This window comes from Helicoverpa zea, chromosome 1, assembly GCF_022581195.2.
Source record: "Helicoverpa zea isolate HzStark_Cry1AcR chromosome 1, ilHelZeax1.1, whole genome shotgun sequence".
NCBI classification, from domain to species: Eukaryota; Metazoa; Arthropoda; class Insecta; order Lepidoptera; family Noctuidae; genus Helicoverpa; species Helicoverpa zea.
In genome coordinates this window covers 10,732,568-10,751,402 of record NC_061452.1, presented here as the reverse complement: position 1 = coordinate 10,751,402, position 18,835 = coordinate 10,732,568, and the positions used below count along the sequence as shown (strand labels likewise).

The 18,835-nt window shown below is 38.3% G+C and overlaps 3 protein-coding genes across 3 annotated transcripts; 1 reads left to right on the top strand and 2 right to left on the bottom strand.

The window, feature by feature from the left end:
• Positions 1-439: 439 nt before the first annotated feature.
• On the top strand, positions 440-10,561 carry LOC124646296 (tyrosine-protein kinase Shark). The gene is made up of 14 exons (XM_047186419.1): positions 440-710; positions 1,272-1,368; positions 1,446-1,522; positions 1,767-1,975; positions 4,399-4,597; positions 4,891-5,031; positions 5,950-6,055; positions 6,271-6,500; positions 6,682-6,822; positions 7,092-7,431; positions 7,763-7,992; positions 8,326-8,525; positions 8,754-8,979; positions 9,260-10,561. The coding sequence occupies exons 1-14, from the start codon at positions 675-677 to the stop codon at positions 9,461-9,463; spliced, it is 2,436 nt and encodes an 811-aa protein (XP_047042375.1). The 5' UTR covers positions 440-674; the 3' UTR covers positions 9,464-10,561.
• On the bottom strand, positions 10,553-16,143 carry LOC124646306 (leucine-rich repeat transmembrane neuronal protein 2). The gene is made up of 3 exons (XM_047186430.1): positions 15,738-16,143; positions 15,036-15,275; positions 10,553-11,582 (listed from the first exon to the last, which is right to left on the bottom strand). The coding sequence occupies exons 1-3, from the start codon at positions 15,954-15,956 to the stop codon at positions 10,779-10,781; spliced, it is 1,263 nt and encodes a 420-aa protein (XP_047042386.1). The 5' UTR covers positions 15,957-16,143; the 3' UTR covers positions 10,553-10,778.
• Positions 16,144-16,231: 88 nt separating this feature from the next.
• On the bottom strand, positions 16,232-18,609 carry LOC124646313. Its single transcript, XM_047186443.1, has 6 exons — positions 18,375-18,609; positions 17,912-18,097; positions 17,645-17,774; positions 17,129-17,283; positions 16,777-16,881; positions 16,232-16,614 (listed from the first exon to the last, which is right to left on the bottom strand). The coding sequence occupies exons 1-6, from the start codon at positions 18,420-18,422 to the stop codon at positions 16,459-16,461; spliced, it is 780 nt and encodes a 259-aa protein (XP_047042399.1). The 5' UTR covers positions 18,423-18,609; the 3' UTR covers positions 16,232-16,458.
• Between the last annotated feature and the right edge of the window lie 226 nt (positions 18,610-18,835).

Genomic DNA, 18,835 nt, shown 5'->3' with positions numbered 1-18,835 from the left:
TCCGTCTTGTTTTGGTGACATTGTAGCTTTTGGTAGGCAGTGGGTTCTACTACTTAATATCAAAGAGAAGAATAATTAACAACTAGAGTGGCCAGAAGGAATATTAATTCACATTACGTACAAAAATATTTATTTCTTCTAAACTACATTTGTAACTGCACTTTTTGTGGAAGTTTTCTCATTATTTAGGAGAATATTTAATGTCTGAGTTGCGTTAAATATTACCTAATCAGAATAATAATTCAAAATTGATTTTTCTAAGGCAATAAAGCCTTTTTCCAACTAGATACATGTGCATTCATAGCTATGTATATGAATCTAAGTAATTTATGTCTTTATTTACAAATTATAATAATGAAGCAGTGTTGTGGGGGAATGCGTACTACATAAAGCATTGTAGAACTGAGTACGTTGGTGATTCATTTCTCGGAATTGACCTTGCTATGAGTCATTCGATGGAAGGCAGAGTCGGGGATACCGCGCCTGTCTGCCGGCTGCTTGCTAGACGCACTCCGTTCACCGTGTTGCGCTTTTTACGGAATACTTTGTGTTAACATAACCACCAGCAATAATAGTGATAAATATGTGTGTTCACAAAAAACGAAGAAGATTTATTTAAAAATTCTTCTTCCGAATATTTTGTAAATATTTTTGTGTTTCCGAAGTTGGATATCATGATAACAACCATGACGTCATTCATACTTTTGAAGGTAAGTTATATTTACTGACTACTATTATTTATCGAAGATTTGGCTATAAATACTGTAAAATTAATTAAGATATATGATGTGGATGAATCATCCTAAAATTCTTATCAGTTTCTCATTTGACCATTGTAGTTGTTCTGACGTTTGCATTATTATACGGATTATTGAAAACATGAGAATTGTGTATATAGCGATCTCTTTTTGTCTTACCGAAAATATAATGTTATAGAAAGAGACCGAATATGGCATGTATGGTCATTTTAAAGTATTCGCTTATTCGAATGTAATTTGCTTCGTGCGAGAAAGAAATAGAGAGAAACATCAAACATGGCGAACAGTTTCTAAAACTTTAAATCGAATTCTATCGAAGTCTCGAGTATAAAATTTGAATAATTAGATTAATTATAGCTATTAATACGTGTAATAAGTTTGATATTTTCTGTGATGTTATTTGAGTAAAAGTGTCGCATAAGCAAAATCCTGTCTTCCATGAGCAATGTACAAGAAAAGTTTTGTGTCGTCTGTGAAAATACTTGTTGAACAAGTTTTAAATTAACTTTTCAGACAAATTCTTTTTTGTTGAGAATGAACAGAGAAGATAATGTCAACTGGTTCCATGGGAAAATATCTCGAGACACAGCTGAGAAGCTGTTGAAGGAAGGTCAGATGTGATTTATTAGTGTTGTTGTACCAATGTTTTGTGTTATTGAGAAACTAAACTTGTGTTGAAATTTGCAGAAGGAGAGGATGGTGTGTTCTTAGTTCGTGAAAGTAACACTTCCCCTGGAGATTATGTGCTCTCAGTTTTGCATCAGGTAAGTTTAAAAGTTTCAATAACCTCAAAGGTAACTTGTTTTACTGTTTTTGACTACCAGTGTTATCAATCGTGTTTTTGTTTACTGACTAAAAACAAAATAAACTTCTATAAGAATTCTTATGTAACTTTATGTAAAGTATAATGGACAATATTAATCTTATAAATCTATACTCAACATTACCTTTCACAATCTATTGCTGTTAATTAAAGTAACTATTTTGTAAATAACAACTTATTTACAGGGTGAAGTAGTCCACTACCAAATCCGCAGACATGGGGAGGATGCCTTCTTCTCGATTGAAGAACACACTACCGTCCATGGCCTGGACACGCTCATTCAGCATTACCGAGGAGACTCCAATGGACTCGTCACCAGATTATCAGTTGTGTGCAAGGGACAACCACCACCTCATGAATCTCGGACCCAGGGCACTACTAATTTGCTGCATCGGTGAGTAATCTACTCTAATATACTATAAAGAAGAAACATTTTTTGTGTGTATTCTGAAAGCTCCAAAACTACTGAACAGATATGAAAAATTCTTTGACTGTTGGAAAGCTCCACTCTACCATGTCAGCCCATGTTGGGCTATATTTTATCCCGGTAAGGGCAGTAGTACCCTAGGGGCATGGTTGAAACCGCTGAAAAACTGTTGGTTCTAAATAAATTGTGTAAGATTCAAACTTTACAATACAAAACTGATTTTTATGTTGACTATTGCTGAAATCAACCTGTGTTAAATAATGCAACATTAGCAAGTGTATCCGGTATACATAAGGAAATTGTGAAACTAATTTGTTGCTAGGTCATAATATTATTTGCCACTTGCTTCAATTCTTATAATTTGCAAGTGTTTCACATTACAATATATTATTAACCTATCACCTATGTGAATTGTATCACACCATTCAAAAATAATTACCTAACTACCGCATACAATAAGTGCTTTGTATGCCATTTCTACTTCCACTAGTAACATATAGTGTCATAATGTTGATAAAGATTTGGCCTGAAGTACAATGCTATATAAATTAATAATATTATCTGTATGACTAGCTTGTATTGAATTATGGGTTTACTTCTAAGGCATAATTGGCTAATTGTTTTCAAAATGTGTGCTATCCGTTTTGGGTGACCACATTGTATGAATATTTATAATACAAAATGACTTTCCTATTATAATATGAACAGGTGCCTAGGTGCCTATTTATTGGTCTTTGTTGAATTTTATTGTTTTAAATCATTATTTGCAATAAATAGCTGAGGAATTATGTAAATAATTAATGAGTACTATCAAGAAAGAAACTGAAGCTTTCAGTATTGTGTAACTGAGTTCCTCACTGTACTCGGAGTAAATTGATCATAAACAATATAATTGATAGCAACATGCAATGTCAATTAGAGATAGTATACATCTAGTTGAAGAAGGAAGTTCTATTAAGATGAGAGCTACCTAAATTGCCCTTAATTTATCCCTCTTGTTTTATTACTGACTTGAATGGAGTGTAGTGGCATTCTTTAATCATTTGTTTTTTTTTTTCGAGCCATTTTCTGTTAACGTACAATGGCCTGAAAAGCTGTTGGAATGAACTATTTAAAAAATACAACTTCATTTAGAAAATTCCAATTTATTTTTAACAAATCATTTTCCATTTTCAAATTAGCTTTACCAGAGCATAAATACAGAGGTATAAACCAATATTGCAGTCAGGACCTCACACATTGATTACTCTTGTGTCTTTTGTTCACCCTATAAATAAACTCCAGCCCATTTAAAGTAACAGTAACCATGAGAATAATTAATTTCTTGTCAACTTTTAACAAGAACCTACCTTGTAGTTATTTTTTAAACATAATCGTAAGCCAGATCAGCCATAAAAGGGGTTATTGCACTGATTTTTACTTGTGTTGCACTTTATAGGGCTTGTAATTTAATACGAGTGCTGACAAGCTTATTGACAATTTCCTGTTGAGTGCATTGTTCAATGTTTATCCAATAAATATGAAGAGAAGGCCAGTAGTAGTGGCTACATACTGACAACATGACAATGTATCTACATCATGATGCTATGTGATGTTGATCAAAATTCTTTGCATGTTTTATGACAAGATGTGTTTGCAATGTACACTGATTGGAATACCAAATGTGCTCCGAAATAATTGAGTCACATGCCAACACTACTTTTGTAATCACATTCCTGAATCTTGTGTAAATTGTTCTGTTAGGAATATTTTATTGATGTTATGCCTAAACTTTAATTTTATATGGGCATTCTGTTTAATTAATGTGTGTTATCATTGAATTAGAAATGAAAATATTTTGAAATGGTTGAACATTAAATGTATATTATGCCCTTAATAAGGCAATTTTTGGGAAATATACACAGCCTATTTAATGAGTTTATCTAATGGCTCATTATCAAATCCAAATAAATATTAGCTCAAGTGATTTCTGTGTACCATTGAGGCTGCTGTTAGTCATACCTTGAGAATGTTAGATGGTGTCTGACATGATGACAATCTATTCAGCCAGATACATCTGTGTTTGGCAATGGTGAATCATTGTTTATGGTAATGATTCATTGGCATACACATTGTTCCATATTGATATTTAAATATTTCTTGTGAGCTATTATCGATTTCATTGTCTTAATTATGTTGTCATTAGCTATGGTAATGAATTTAAATTGGAATTGTCTTGTCGAGAGCTGCGCTAGACTGCACTTAATTAACAGCAGATTTATTTTTTATAATGATGGAAGTCGTTTTAAATTCATATTTTAGTAAGATAGAATCATGTCAGCATCAAATAATTACTGTTTTTCCCAGTGGATTAATAACATTATTATTTTAAATGTGCTTGTCGTTTCTAGTGCGACAGAAGCCGGTGACTTCAACATAGTGTCCCAGATGTTGGCATGCGGCTACCGCAGTCGCGACGCTAAGAACCAGGATGGTCAAACGGCCGTGCACATCGCAGCCAGAGCCGGGAGGGACAATATACTTGCCAAGCTGATAGAGAGTGGAGCCACCGTCAATGTTCGTGATTCCTTTGGATATACGCCTTTACATGTAAGTGCAGTGTTGTGTTGATAGAAAAAACAGAACAATAGAACATCGATATACATAATGTACCACCATAGATACTACGTACTGTGGCATGAGTAGTGCATTGATTAAATTGTAATCGAAAAGTTGTATTTGTGTGTGAATAAATAGCTGATCCAAATTAATATACATATTGGTTTGCAAAAGAAATCATTTTGCTGACTTATTCTTTGAAAATTAAAATAAGGACGTTGTAATATTTCTATATCAGCATTCAACCATGGTTTTTTTTCACAACTTATTCCTTTTTTCAACAGTATACATGCCAGAACAACTTGCCTAGCACGACGGAACTGTTGATAACGAAAGGGAATGCTAACTATCAGATGAGACACGCGCCCACCGGCAAAGTGCCTCTACACGACGCCGCGCAGAGAGGACATATCGACTGTATTAAGGTAAATATATACTGTTTGGTCAGGTTTGCAGGCCATTTTTAGGGTTCCGTACCCAAAGGGTAAAACGGGACCCTATTGTTCTTAAAACCACTGGTTAATTTGAAAATGGAATGTGTAAATTCATATTAAATTGTTATAAGAAAACTCATGTTTATTTGTCGGTGAATTTGGGAGTCTGATCTCTTATATGCTGTAGTCCATCCTCCAAGCCTTTTCCCAATCATGTTGGGGTCGGCTTCCAGTCTAACCGGATTCAGCTGAGTACCAGTGCTTTACAAGAAGCGACTGCCTATCTGACCTCCTCAACCCAGTAACCCGGGCAACCCGATACCCCTTGGTTAGACTGGTGTCAGACTTACTGGCTTCTGACTACCCGTAACGACTGCCAAGGATGTTCACTGACAGCCGGGACCTACAGTTTAACGTGCCATCCGAAACACAGTCCATGGTGTCTAAGATATACTTAGAAAGTACATACAAACTTAGAAAAGTTGCATTGGTACTTGCCTGACCTGGGATCGAACCCGCGCCCTCATACTTGAGAGGTTGGTCCTTTACCCACTAGGCCACCACGACGTACTTATATGCTGTAGTATATGCATTAATATGAGTCTGGTATGTCCTTAAGTTGTTGACATTGAAGAAAATGATTATCGATGTGGCTCACGTGTGTGAAGGCGGAAATTCCTTTTAACTGTGGACTTGTATAGAGACTGAAAGCTATTTTCCTTAGTCATATTCTTAATGTAAAAGTATTTTTTTTGTTTTCATCTAATTAATCTGTCACGGCAAAAATGCTTAGAAGATACCGAAGATACCGCGGAAAACAGTTAATGGAAGTGATTCTAAAGCCTATTTTATGAAACACTTTTTTGAAATCAAATATATCATGGATTATACCTATTTATTTTATTGCAGGTACTTCTAAAGCTAAAAGCGCCGGCGCAACCGAGGACACTGGCACATGACACGCCTGCTGACTTGGCTAAACATTATGGACACACAGAATGCTATCAGTTATTGAGTAAGTAACATGGCACTAAAATCTTAAACTCACATAATGAGTATGGAGTCTCGTTGTCCAACAAATATTTTAAAATAAACCTCACAAGATCAGAAAGCATAATTATTATCTTTCTCTTCTGTCCAATCACCAACTAATGTTAAACCAGACTAACCTTCATTTGTTTTCTCAAAGAATTCCGAATAAAACCTTTAAAATATTATAACGTTCCACAGAAAACCACCAGCCAGAGACTCCAGCTACATCCAAGAAGTATTGGTACCACGGCACGTTGAATCGCGAGGAAGCTGTGAAGATTTTAGAGGAGTACTGCAAACATCACAAGGTGGAAGGCAAGTCTTCCGACGGTGTGTTCCTGGTGCGGTACAGCGAGAGACATACCGGCGCTTATGTACTCACCATGCTGAGCGAAAATACTCCTTATAACTTTATTATTAGGAAAGAGGTGAGTGTCCTTATTAGTATGCTTTTTATTAATACCAGAGAGTTCGGTATTTTCTAAATAACAACATTAGCTTAGTTTTTTATTTTATTTAAACATATAAAGTCTCTCATATTTTTTTTATTTTGGCACTAAACTCGGATCTTCTAATTCTGATATAACATGGTTTTCTCTTCTATTTCAGGCTAACTGGCTGTTCATTGACGATGGGCCCTACTTAGAATCATTGGAAAGGCTGATTGAGCACTACAGCACAGTGCCAGACGGTCTCCCTACTCGGCTCACTACTCCTGTGCCGCCGAAACCTAAGCCACCTCTACCTGAAGTAAGAACCAAAATATCGATGTAGTTATAGGTTTGAGGCAGAGTACGCTACCTAATCACAATAACGTTTTCAAGAAATAGGCCTCAAAGGCAGAACAGAAATTAAAATAAATAGAAAAGATACAAGCAAATTTGCTTGTATCACTGCTAACGAGATGTTCCCTCCATATCTGGCAATATGCATTTCCAATAGACTTTGCTAGTGATGACGCGATGACGTAAACAAAAACTCTTCTTTTTTTTCACTATAATCTAAACCTATTGTTTCAGTTCTCCACGATGCCAAGAACAAAGAAGCTAGCTTCGAGCCGGGCAACCGTCAACCAATCTCTCTCTCTAGTAAAACATGACATACTGAGCGACAAGCAAATGTCTGCTCAAACATCACCGCCGACCTCCATACAATCCAACAATAATATGTTCGAACTACTTACGAGAAACCTTTCTTTCTCATCTGACTTCAACAACGATAGTATTAATAACAACGATGTTTCTGCCGAAGACAACGACACGTATAAAGTACCGGCGAACAATAGTGCAGTGGTCACGTTACCGGAGAACTATAATGAGATTTCTATTGATTCTGATGGCCAGCTATCCACACTGCAGGGTAAGTTACTGATGTCAGTCATTTTAAAAGTTTCTACAATACAGTTCACGTCAAATAACTTTGCCTCTCCTAAGTTGGCTCCAGGCTACTGGTAACAGCGCAATCGTCAAAATATATGAACTTAACAGCGGTTAAATGGCTGACTTCAGGTGACAAAGCTGTATGAAGTGGTACTCGCTTCATATTCTCGAAAGTAGCCCCCCCTTACATTGATTCATAGCGAGTGCAGTGCACAGCATTTTGTTGTATTCTTATAACATGTTATACCTTGTTCCACGCGTCCTACCATACATACACAAAAACAGTAATAATTTTCGCCTTTATTTGACAGAATTCATCCCAATGAGCGAGCTAACACTCGGCGCAGTACTAGGCGAGGGCGAGTTCGGGTCCGTGCTCCGCGCCACGTACTCCCCGCCCGACGCCGCGCCGCAACACGTCGCCGTCAAGACCTTGCACATGCAGCACACCGACACCAACAAGAAGGAGTTCCTGTCCGAAGCTAAGGTCATGATGTCGGTCCGACATCGCTGTATTGTGCGGCTCATTGGCGTGTCTTTGGTGAGTTGCATTTGTTTATGATACAATGATAGTGGTATCAATCTCCTCGCTGTTCTAAGTGCAAATAACCTTGCATAAGTATGTTATGCTTTCACGCCCAAACTGCTGGACCGGTTTCTTAGAATTTATATGCAACAGCTACTCTATTTACATACAAGATGACCATATAACCTAAGCTGAGACATTTTTACCGTTATCCAACTTATCAGTGATTGACCTACACCACTAACATGTTTATTTAAATAAACATGTCTGATAAAATTGTTTGCTGTTGTCACATTCACCTACATTTTTGTCTGTCTAGTTACCTGATAAAGTTATTTCTTTATTCAGGGTCCACCATTAGCAATGGTACAAGAGTTAGTGCCTTTGGGTTCTTTATTGGAGTTCCTGGTACGTCACCCAGAGAAAGCGTCTCCCGGGTACGAACTGAGACTGTGGGCGTGTCAGGTAGCGGCCGGCATGAGATATTTGGAAAGGCGTCGCTTTGTACATCGTGATTTAGCTGCGAGGAACATTCTGCTTGCTAGCAGGTAAATATATGATAATGCAAGTAAGACCTGATCTCGAACCTTTTTCTGTACTCACGGTAGTTATTTTAAAGTTGCGTTGTGTGTTGACGTCGCGATGACATATCCGGGGAATCCCAGCCCGTGACAGGATTGTTAAACTATGTATATGTATGTACACTTGAGAGTCGTAACCAACATAGACTGCAAGTTATCACGAATTTATATTAAAATCCGAACCTTTACTTCCAGACACCAAGCTAAAATCAGCGACTTCGGTCTCTCTCGAGCGTTGTCAACGGACAGCTCATATTACAAAGCTAGTCGCGGCGGCAAATGGCCAATCAAGTGGTACGCGCCGGAGTCGTATAACTACGGCACATTTAGCCATGCCAGTGACGTGTGGAGTTACGGTATCACACTGTGGGAAATGTTCTCCTATGGGAAACAGCCGTATGGAGACATGAGGGGCATGGAGGTTAGTATACCTATAGCAATAAACACTATGCACTATGCTATGAAATAATATGTACAAAATTAAAATTCCAAACTTAAAACACAAAGAATAGAGATTTTGGCAGCTACAAGGGTAGGTGCCTTAGAACACGGATAAAACCGCGTAAAGGGAATACGGACTAGTTTGTTATATTTTTGACTACAAAATACTTTATGCATATGGATGTGCATAATCGAATGACTTTTCATCCGATTTCTGTCTAAATATCAAACTCAATATCTAATAAATAAAATTGTTGCAGGCTATACAAATAGTGGAAAGTGGTAAGCGGTTGGAAAGACCAGAGGACTGTCCGGACGAGATATACCAAGTGATGCTGGACTGCTGGGCTTACAACCCTGACGTGAGACCCACTTTCAGCCAACTGGTCGATGTATTCTCCCAACACCCGGACTACGTGAATATCAGCCAACTAGCGCTAGAGAACGAAGACGCTATCGTGTAAGCAATAAGGATCAAAATGTATTTATATATAGGTAGGTTCAATGTATTCGTAGTTCGAACAATACTTCGTCACATGATTTCAATAAGGTTACTGCATTTTGCTACATGAAGATATGTATGTGTTTACCTTCATGTTTGATCTAAAAATGGTATGTGTTGATAAATGCAATCGGATTGTCTTGTAGGCAGTCGACAAACTTCTGACAGTATATCTATACCTCTCTATTAGCATATAACGTGCCTAAACTTCTCGTATTCATACATAGGCATGCAAAACATGTTTACAACGAAATAAATTAGTCTCAATTAGTTTGGGTAGTGGAAATATTCGCGTAATAATCAGATATGACATGCCATGATGTGCCTGATTATGTATTATTATGTAACTAGACATAAGACGTGTAAATAGGGTAGTTTTGTAGTTTCAGTACGTGTGTATTTCGATTTATTTATAGTTTCATTTCTAATATTAAAATTGCGTCGGTAGTTTATTGGAATAGCATTTGTTATAGGATATTGAGTATTTACTTTTAATCATTGTTTTGATTTATTTGACTAATCATGCATTTCCAGTTCATGTTCCTTTTATAGCCAAAATGTATATAAATCATTTTATATTGATATTATTTTTACTGTCTTTTTAACGCTACTTAAATGAACTGTACATTCCATTTTCTTACAAAATATACCTTTTATTTATAAATCAATAGATTGAATACTAATGTTGACAATGTGATGCTTGCTTATCTGATTCACTTGCTATCTGAATTTTGTTTTAATTAATTTAATGTTCACTATTGACAATTTGGGCGCCTGAAATAGTTCAATATTATAATTTTACCAGTGTTTGGGATCCACATGCCATGGGAATGCCATAGTTTACAAATATAAATTGCCACAAGGTTGTGTTATGTAATGTACAAAATTCTATAGAGTTACCCAAATTATATCTATTTTAATTTTAGAGAATTTATATTAAATTCTATGAGTCTGACTTAGCATATTATATATTAACTTGTATATTATGACAGATCATATAATTATGTTAATGAATCAAATGTGATAATGGTATTTATAAAATAAATAACGATTTTATAAATTGTCTTATAATTTCTTTATACACTAACTCAAACGTAACTAATTATAAAAATGTCTTATTATAAATTATGGACGATTTAAAAATTCTTCTTTCTTACACTGTAAACTTATAAATATCTATGAAAAGCTCGTTATCTTATCCCAACGTCATTTAATTAGGTTGAATCTTATTCGAAATATCACAAATGAAATATAGAGCATAACCGCTCCCTATTTCACTATATATTAATGCGGCAGTCGTTGTACGGCGGGGGTGGAGTTTCCGCTCTATTCGGCATGCGGATCGCATCTATTTGCAAAGGAGCTTCAGTAAATCCTGGAAGACCATACGTGGGGAACGGAGGACTTCTATCCGGAAGCGACAGCTGTCTCCGGAATGTAGGAGGTGTCTCCAAATCAGGGTTCACTATAGTACTCCATAATAAATTGGTCCGCATATCTCCGTCATTGCGTTGCATTCGACGCCGCCTTTGTCTCCTCGTCTGCGGCCGACGGCAACTGAGCGCCCCACATGTGCAGAACTTGTTCAACCATATATACGTCGCTATTATGCCAATTGCCAAACCTATTTCCAGCCCTATAACAAAGGCTTGTACGGATGAAAATTCTTTGTCGAACTTTTGAAATGGTGTTAACGGCGTAGTATCCTGTTCGGGGATCTCAGGCATGGTGTCGTTTTTCTCAGTTATATTCCATACATCATTCACGTCGACTTCCTTTCTTTCCAAAACTGGCACAATGGATATCATTTTCTCAGACATTTGTGGTCCCTTCTTTTTGCATTGTTTCTCATAAGTGATACCTTGGGATGATATCCAAGATTCAACCGCAATGAAGTCTGTATTGCATTGCCAATAATCATTACGTAATTCGATCCTTTCTAATTTTCGTAGTGGCAATAGGACTTCAGTTTTCATGGTTACCACATAGTTCTCACTTAGATCGAGTTTTCGTAAATTCGGGAGTCGATTAAAAAGACGAGGTGGCAACGCTTTAATTCGGCAGTTGTTTAAGTTCAGCACCTGGAAAGACCAAGAAAAGATTTTAAACATACGGATATAATAAATTAAATCATCTACTTAAAACATCTATTAGCATTATCGATCTATTGAGAAGATGCAAATATTGTTTTATTCAATGATTCCCAACTTAAAACAGTACGTAAGTATACTGTACTGGTACTGGATGTGTGATGAAGCCACGGCCCCCCTAGTTCCCGGCAGTCCCGCTATTCCCGGTCATGGTGGCGACCGTGGTTACGGCGGGGCAGGGGGTGCGAAGAATCTCCGGGTTACGGGAGGCCACCAAACAAAACTGACTCTGGCGACGTACAACGGCCGCACGCTACGGCTTGACTCGCATCTGGCGCAACTCGAGGTGGAACTTGGGAAGATTAGGTGGCACATATTAGGGTTATGTGAAGTTCGAAGAGAGGGGGAGGACACCATAACCCTCGAATCAGGTCACCTAATGTACTTCCGAGAGGGAGACCAACAATCCCAAGGTGGCGTTGGGTTTCTGGTTAATAAGTCCCTAGCAGATAACGTTGTGGAGGTGTCTAGTGTGTCGAACAGGGTAGCGTACCTTATCATAAAGCTCACCGACAGGTATAGCCTCAAGGTAGTGCAAGTGTACGCACCGACCTCGACACATTCAGACGATGAAGTGGAGGATATGTTTGATGATATATCAAGGGCCCTCCACTTCACTACAAAGACCCATTACATCGTTGTCATGGGGGACTTTAACGCTAAAGTGGGAGTACAGATTTGCGGCGAATCGGCAGTAGGATCCCATGGATTTGGAAGCAGGAATCATAGGGGGCAAATGCTCGTCAACTTCCTTTTTTTTTTTTTTCAACTTCAACTTCCTTTTTTTCAACCTCCTTTTTCAAAAAGCAGCCCCAAAGGAAGTGGACGTGGCAAAGCCCCGACACTATGACTAAAAATGAGATTGACTTCATCATGACGAACAAGAAGCACATATTCAGAGACGTCTCCGTGATCAACCGGTTTAATACCGGGAGCGATCACCGACTTGTCCGAGGCTCTCTGAATATCAACTTCAAGGCCGAACGTTTCCGTCTGATAAAGGCCAGGCTCCGACCAACACTGCTCCAAACCATGACAGGATCTGAAACGTTCCAGTCAAATTTGGAGAACCGATTTGCCGCCGTGGAAACCACAGCAGACGTTAACCAGAACCACGAATATGTGGTTCGGATCCTCAGGGAGGATTGGAGGTTCGAGATTCTGTAACATGCAGCGTAAGGGCAAGAAATCAAAGCTTTCGGAAGAGACATTAGGGCTTATGAAGAAACGACGTGAAAACCCGCCTGTCACTTCGTCAGCTAAGCGGGTTCTAAACCAAGAGATCAACAAGCACGTACGACGCGACCTCCGGTGCTCCAATAATCTTGACATTGAAAGAGCAATTGAGCGGAATCGGGGGTCAAAGGTGTTCGTACAATCTCTTGGAAGAAGCCACTTGACGAAGCTGACCACAACAAGTGGAGAAGTCGTTTCTTCGGTACCGGCAGTCCTTTCGGAAGTGGAAAATTTCTATGGCCGGTTATACGCATCGCATGCATCTCGACCTGATCCCGGAAATGAGGATTCTAGAGCCACATTAACACGCCATTTCACCGAAGACCTGCCAGAAGTCAGCAGTGGCGAAATCGAGATCGCTCTGAGACAGCTCAAAAATGGAAAAGCCCCTGGCGAGGATGGCATTACAACAGAGCTATTAAAAGCGGGAGGTAAGCCCGTACTGGGGGAGCTCCAGAAGCTTTTTAATGCCGTCCTTTTCGAAGGGAGAACTCCAGAGGCGTGGAGTAGGAGTGTTGTCGTCCTGTTCTTCAAAAAGGGAGACAAAACCCAGCTGAAGAACTATCGACCCATTTCCCTCCTAAGCCACGTATATAAGCTGTTCTCAAGAGTGATCACGAACCGACTTGCGCGGAGACTCGACGAATTCCAACCACCGGAGCAGGCTGGGTTTCGGAGCGGATACGGCACCATAGACCACATCCACACAGTGCGGCAGATTATACAGAAGACCGAAGAGTATAATCAGCCCCTGTGTCTAGCATTTGTGGACTATGAGAAGGCCTTTGACTCGGTTGAAATCTGGTCTGTTTTGGAGTCCCTGCAGCGTTGTCAAGTAGATTGGCGATACATCCAAGTGATGAGATGTCTCTACGAAGCCGCTACAATGTCGGTCCAAGTACAGAATCAGCAAACAAGGCCCATACCGTTGCATCGAGGGGTGAGACAAGGGGATGTTATTTCCCCGAAACTGTTCAATGTTCTGTGTGCAATGGAGGATATGTTCAAGACGCTGAACTGGAAAGGACGCGGCATCAACATCAATGGCGAACACATCTCTCACTTGCGATTTGCTGACGATATCGTCATCATGGCGGAAACGCTGCAGGACCTACAACAGATGCTGAACGACCTGGCTGAATCTTCTCTACGCATCGGCCTACGGATGAATTTGGACAAAACCAAGGTCATGTTCAATGAACATGTTCTACCGGAACCGATTGCGATACACGGCGCCGTTCTCGAAGTTGTTCGGAAATATGTAGGTATACCTCGGGCAGACATTGCAGTTAGGTAGAAACAACTTTGAGGACGAGGTGAATAGGAGAATTCAGTTGGGTTGGGCTGCATTTGGGAAGCTACGTCGAGTCCTAACATCGTCGATCCCACAGTGTCTAAAGACAAAAATCTTCAATCAGTGTGTCCTGCCTGTCATGACTTACGGAGCCGAAACGTGGACACTGACGGTTCGGCTGGTCCACAAGTTTAAAGTCGCTCAGCGGGCTATGGAAAGAGCTATGCTTGGCATTTCTCTGAGGGTTCGCATCAGAAATGAGGTAATCCGTCAGAGAACCAAAGTCATCGACATAGCCCACCGAATCAGCAAGCTGAAGTGGCAGTGGGCTGGCCATATTAGCCGAAGAACCGATAACCGTTGGGGTAAACGAGTTCTAGAGTGGAGACCACGCCTCGGCAAACGTAGTGTAGGACGTCCTCAGGCACGGTGGAGTGATGACTTGCGCAAGACGGCTGGCAGGAGCTGGATGCGAGCAGCCGAAAATCGATCTCAGTGGCGTGCACTTGGAGAGGCCTATGTCCAGCAGTGGACTGCTATAGGCTGATGATGACTGGATGTGTTGACAAACATACCGAGTATATCTCATTTATGTAAACAAGCTCGTGAGTTGATAAACAGATGTGTTAATGTGTTATATTTTGTATCCCATCCCGAATAGATAGAGATAGGCGCATCATACAAATAGTAGGACCCTACCATTCTCACCGAGTAGCTTCGCTAATCGAAGTTGGTTACTAGCTATAATGTTCGAGCGATGGTTCCAACTCCATACTTCTATGTTTATAGTAACCTCACGATAGTCAAAATGATTTGGACTTGTTATTTGAACGAAATTATTAATATTTTAGTACCTTCAACTTTGAATGCATTAAAAACGGTTCATTTTTAAGGCTTTCAAAGACGTTCGAAGACAGGTCCAGCGTGTCAAGCTCCGGCGTGTCCCAGAAGAGATCCGAGGGTATGAATCTCAGCCGATTACTGCTTAGATCCAAATGGACCAGTTTGTCTAATCCGGAGAAAGCATGGAGTCCAATCCAAAATATCAAGTTGTAGGATAGATCCAGCATTTCCAGAGAAGTGTAACCGGCATCCTGAAATATAACAAAGATGTCTTAATTACTGTTATCACGTAGATTGTTTGTTGTTATTTTACTAACAAATAAAAGGTAGGTCATACAATAACGATTGATGTTATCAGTCAGACATTGATTTCGCAACAACATAGCAATGATAAAATAGATGTCAGTAGGTACATCTTAGATTTATTGGGTGCATCAGCTTGTATGAATGGGAGTGTTGATTCACCAAACAATGACTAAGTATAAGTACTTATCCCTTTTATGACTGTTAGACCTGGTACCTCCGGGATTTGAATTCCTTTAAATAATAGATCCTGGTTGAGTCCAGATTTGGACCGGTGTATAATTTTTAGGCCTCCCCCTTATATCTCCACAGAGGGGGGAGGCCTATGTTCAGCAGTGGACGTCCTAGGGCTGAGATGATGATGATGATAATTTTTAAGTTTAACAACAAATAAGTGCATGTGTACTCACCTTAAAACAAAAGTTATCCAATTCACTAATGACATTATGACTAAGACTATAGACCTGCACTTCTTTGGGCACTCCCACTTCTATACCGATAATGTTCTGATCGACACACACGGCTCTGTTCAGCCCATTGTCCATATCACAGTCACATTGCTTCGGGCACACTTCACCGCCCACGCCCGCACTAAATAACACTACCATTAAAATAAACTTCAACTCCATCCTTAAATATTTCTTTGAAGGCAATGTAAGAAAGTTTTCGCATTATTGTTTGAATATTTTATATCAAATACCACGTTAATCGTTCAAGCTACTCAGTCTGGTTTCACACGAAAAATGGAGCAATGATACATGAATTGATAAAACAATCACTATCACGCAAGATAAGATAACTACGTAGCATATAATCTTTCACTACATAAACACGCCTGTTCTTAAAACTGGACAAACCGGATAAGAATGAATGCACTTAATTCGAGGAAAATAAAAAGACGAAATCACTTTTAGTAATGTCTTATTCCAGTAAAATACAATGCTTATCATTATTATGCATAAAAGGTTATCTTCTACGCGCTATGTACGCACAGGTCAGATTACCTGTTGAAATTCTTTGAATATTAAAATAATACTTAATTGCATTGCTTAATGGCATGTCATTTTTTGTGAAATGCACTTGATTTAATACTATCGTTAAGTTATATTATATGAGATCATTATCAATATTTTAGCTGAATATATTAGAGTTTTGTCGCTGCTGCGTTGCAGTTGCGGGGTAGCAGCGTTTCATGGTGTAGTCGATTCCTAGGATAGCGTTTCTGACGTCATGGACTGATGCGCTGATGGTCTCGAATGTTCCAGCTAGCCTGTCCACTGCTAATGCCTGTGTATAATGTGTTTTTATAAGTAAATATGTGAGAGTAAGTATAATGTGTGTGCTGGTGGCACGTCAAATTGTCAAGTGATGAAAGTGGAGTTATAGAAGATCTTGCCTTATTTTTAAGAATAGTTTTTGTTTAATATTATTGTGTAGACTGTAACTCACTTGTAAATGTGATGCTTCTGCTACTCTTTCCAAGGCTTTTGAATTACTGAGAGATGCCTGTGCCATTTGTGTTAAGGCTGCTGCTTGTTGATCCATTACTTCCACCTAAGAAAAAAAAATGCTCTAGTTTCACATACAAGGAAATGAGAGGACAATTTTTAATAAGACCATATTTACTACCATGTACCATGAAGGCTATATTTAATTAGGGTATGGAAAGTAGTCTCCATATGATGCGGGGAAAACTGTGGGAAAAAGCTATTCATACAATAAAAGACGATGGATGAAGCAAAAACATCATTATTCATAAACAATGTACATTCTAATTAAGGACGATAACAGTTGTACGTACCAACTTATCTATCATACTAAACTGTCGCTCTTCTGCCTCAGTAGGGAAAAGTCTGCCGTTGTCTGTAGTGTAGTCACCATCCTTTGAGAATGTATCGTCAAAGGAGTCTTCATCATCACCGTTACAAGGTTCTTGCTTTACCGCTTTCTTTTTCCCTGGATAATAAATATAATGTTTTTTTATGGGCACTGGGCACCCATTTAAAATCTATACTAATATTTTAATGCTGATGAGTTAGTTTGTTAGTATAGCTAATAGATTAATAAACGTGACATGGACCTACATATAATAATTTTGTTTTCAGTGTTACATAGGGCATTCATTGAGAAAGGCTGTAGCTGTAGGCTATTTTTTATTGTGGTGCTGGAACCAGTTCTAAGTCTTTATATGAATTTCATTGATTTTCCATACATAACAAATTATTGAGTGATATGATAAAATTGCCAACCCTTAGCAGTTTATTGGTAAGAGATTTTATGTTTTATAGTTTATATTAAGTCAGGTTATACTACTTACTTGGCGAGGAAGTCTTATCATCACAGAGTTCTAATATTTTAAGCTCTAATGGTGTCAGTCTTCCTTGCAGTTTGCCTTGATCTATTTGCTTTTGTTTTATTACTATGCTGCGCCTCTTGTCTGACCAGAACTGTAAAAAAGCATTTATTTTATAACTAGAAAGAAAATAAATACAACTTAAAAAGAGATTGCGAAATAATGCTTTAATAAAAGCATCTCTTTAAGTAACATAAAAGCTTAAACAAACTGACCAAATAATTTAGTTACCTTAATCCATCCTTTTGTAGATTTAATAGCACCATCAATGGAGTTGGCAATATTAGACAGTTCCACCCATAATTTCTTAAATTTAGCATGGCCCATACCCACTCGAAGCCTTCTGTGAGCCAGGTCTGGATGCTTCTCCATGAAGGCTATAACTGCCCTTACTTGAGCGAGTGTTGGTCTAGAAATCTATGGTCAGATAAAAATGTTTGATTAGTAGATCATCGTATAGGAGTTCTTTTGGGAGTTATACTTTTCAGGACTACACTTGGGTACATATTGATGTATTATAAGCTTATCCTATTTCATTACTTAGCTCCAAAGATTTTCATGAAATTTTGGATAAACGACTCCTAACGAACATCTACAGGATAAATGTAATAACATACGCAAAAGCTTAGTTTGTTTTCCACCCGACATAGCTCTTACAAACTATGGATAAACAAATATAACAAGTAGTACTTACCCTAACAGAGTTTTCAGAATGATCTGGGTCATCCAAGATATCGGACATTTTGTGGCAAGCCTGATAGAATGTAGGAAATACTTTATTCGATTTCAGTCACAAAATTAGATTTTCTTTTAGGAAAATAAGAATACACCAACAGAAAACAAACCGAATTGATTTTGACAGTTTGTTTTTATTGTAGGTATTCAAACTTCTGGTATTCTTGAAAGTCTTTATTAATAGTTAAAGAAATACAATCACATTTTGTTAGGAATTATAACATTGTTCTCACTAGTTTTTACATCATGACAATTCACACCACAGTCATTCTTTTTCATAGACTAACAACCCTACATTTTTTAAATGTCATAGACTATAAATTCCTAACACCTTCTCCTATTTTTAATATATGAACATAAATTAAAAATACCTTATAATTACTTCAGAAACACATCAGTTTTCAAAACATTAACTTAAAC

Bases quoted from the DNA above. Each gene is read 5' to 3' on its own strand.
- LOC124646313 (XM_047186443.1), bottom strand. From the start codon at position 18,422: ATGTCCGATATCTTGGATGACCCAGATCATTCTGAAAACTCTGTTAGG. The intron at 17,775-17,911 runs GTAACTAAATTA...GCTTTTTTACAG, and splicing joins CTACAAAAGGATGGATTAAG to TTCTGGTCAGACAAGAGGCG. The intron at 17,284-17,644 runs GTAAGTAGTATA...TTTATTATCCAG, and splicing joins TGATAAGACTTCCTCGCCAA to GGAAAAAGAAAGCGGTAAAG.
- LOC124646296 (XM_047186419.1), top strand. From the start codon at position 675: ATGATAACAACCATGACGTCATTCATACTTTTGAAG. The intron at 1,523-1,766 runs GTAAGTTTAAAA...ACTTATTTACAG, and splicing joins TGCTCTCAGTTTTGCATCAG to GGTGAAGTAGTCCACTACCA. The intron at 6,823-7,091 runs GTAAGAACCAAA...CTATTGTTTCAG, and splicing joins CTAAGCCACCTCTACCTGAA to TTCTCCACGATGCCAAGAAC.
- LOC124646306 (XM_047186430.1), bottom strand. From the start codon at position 15,956: ATGGAGTTGAAGTTTATTTTAATGGTAGTGTTATTTAGTGCGGGCGTG. The intron at 15,276-15,737 runs GTGAGTACACAT...GTTATATTTCAG, and splicing joins TGGATAACTTTTGTTTTAAG to GATGCCGGTTACACTTCTCT. The intron at 11,583-15,035 runs GTACTAAAATAT...TGGTCTTTCCAG, and splicing joins TAATGCATTCAAAGTTGAAG to GTGCTGAACTTAAACAACTG.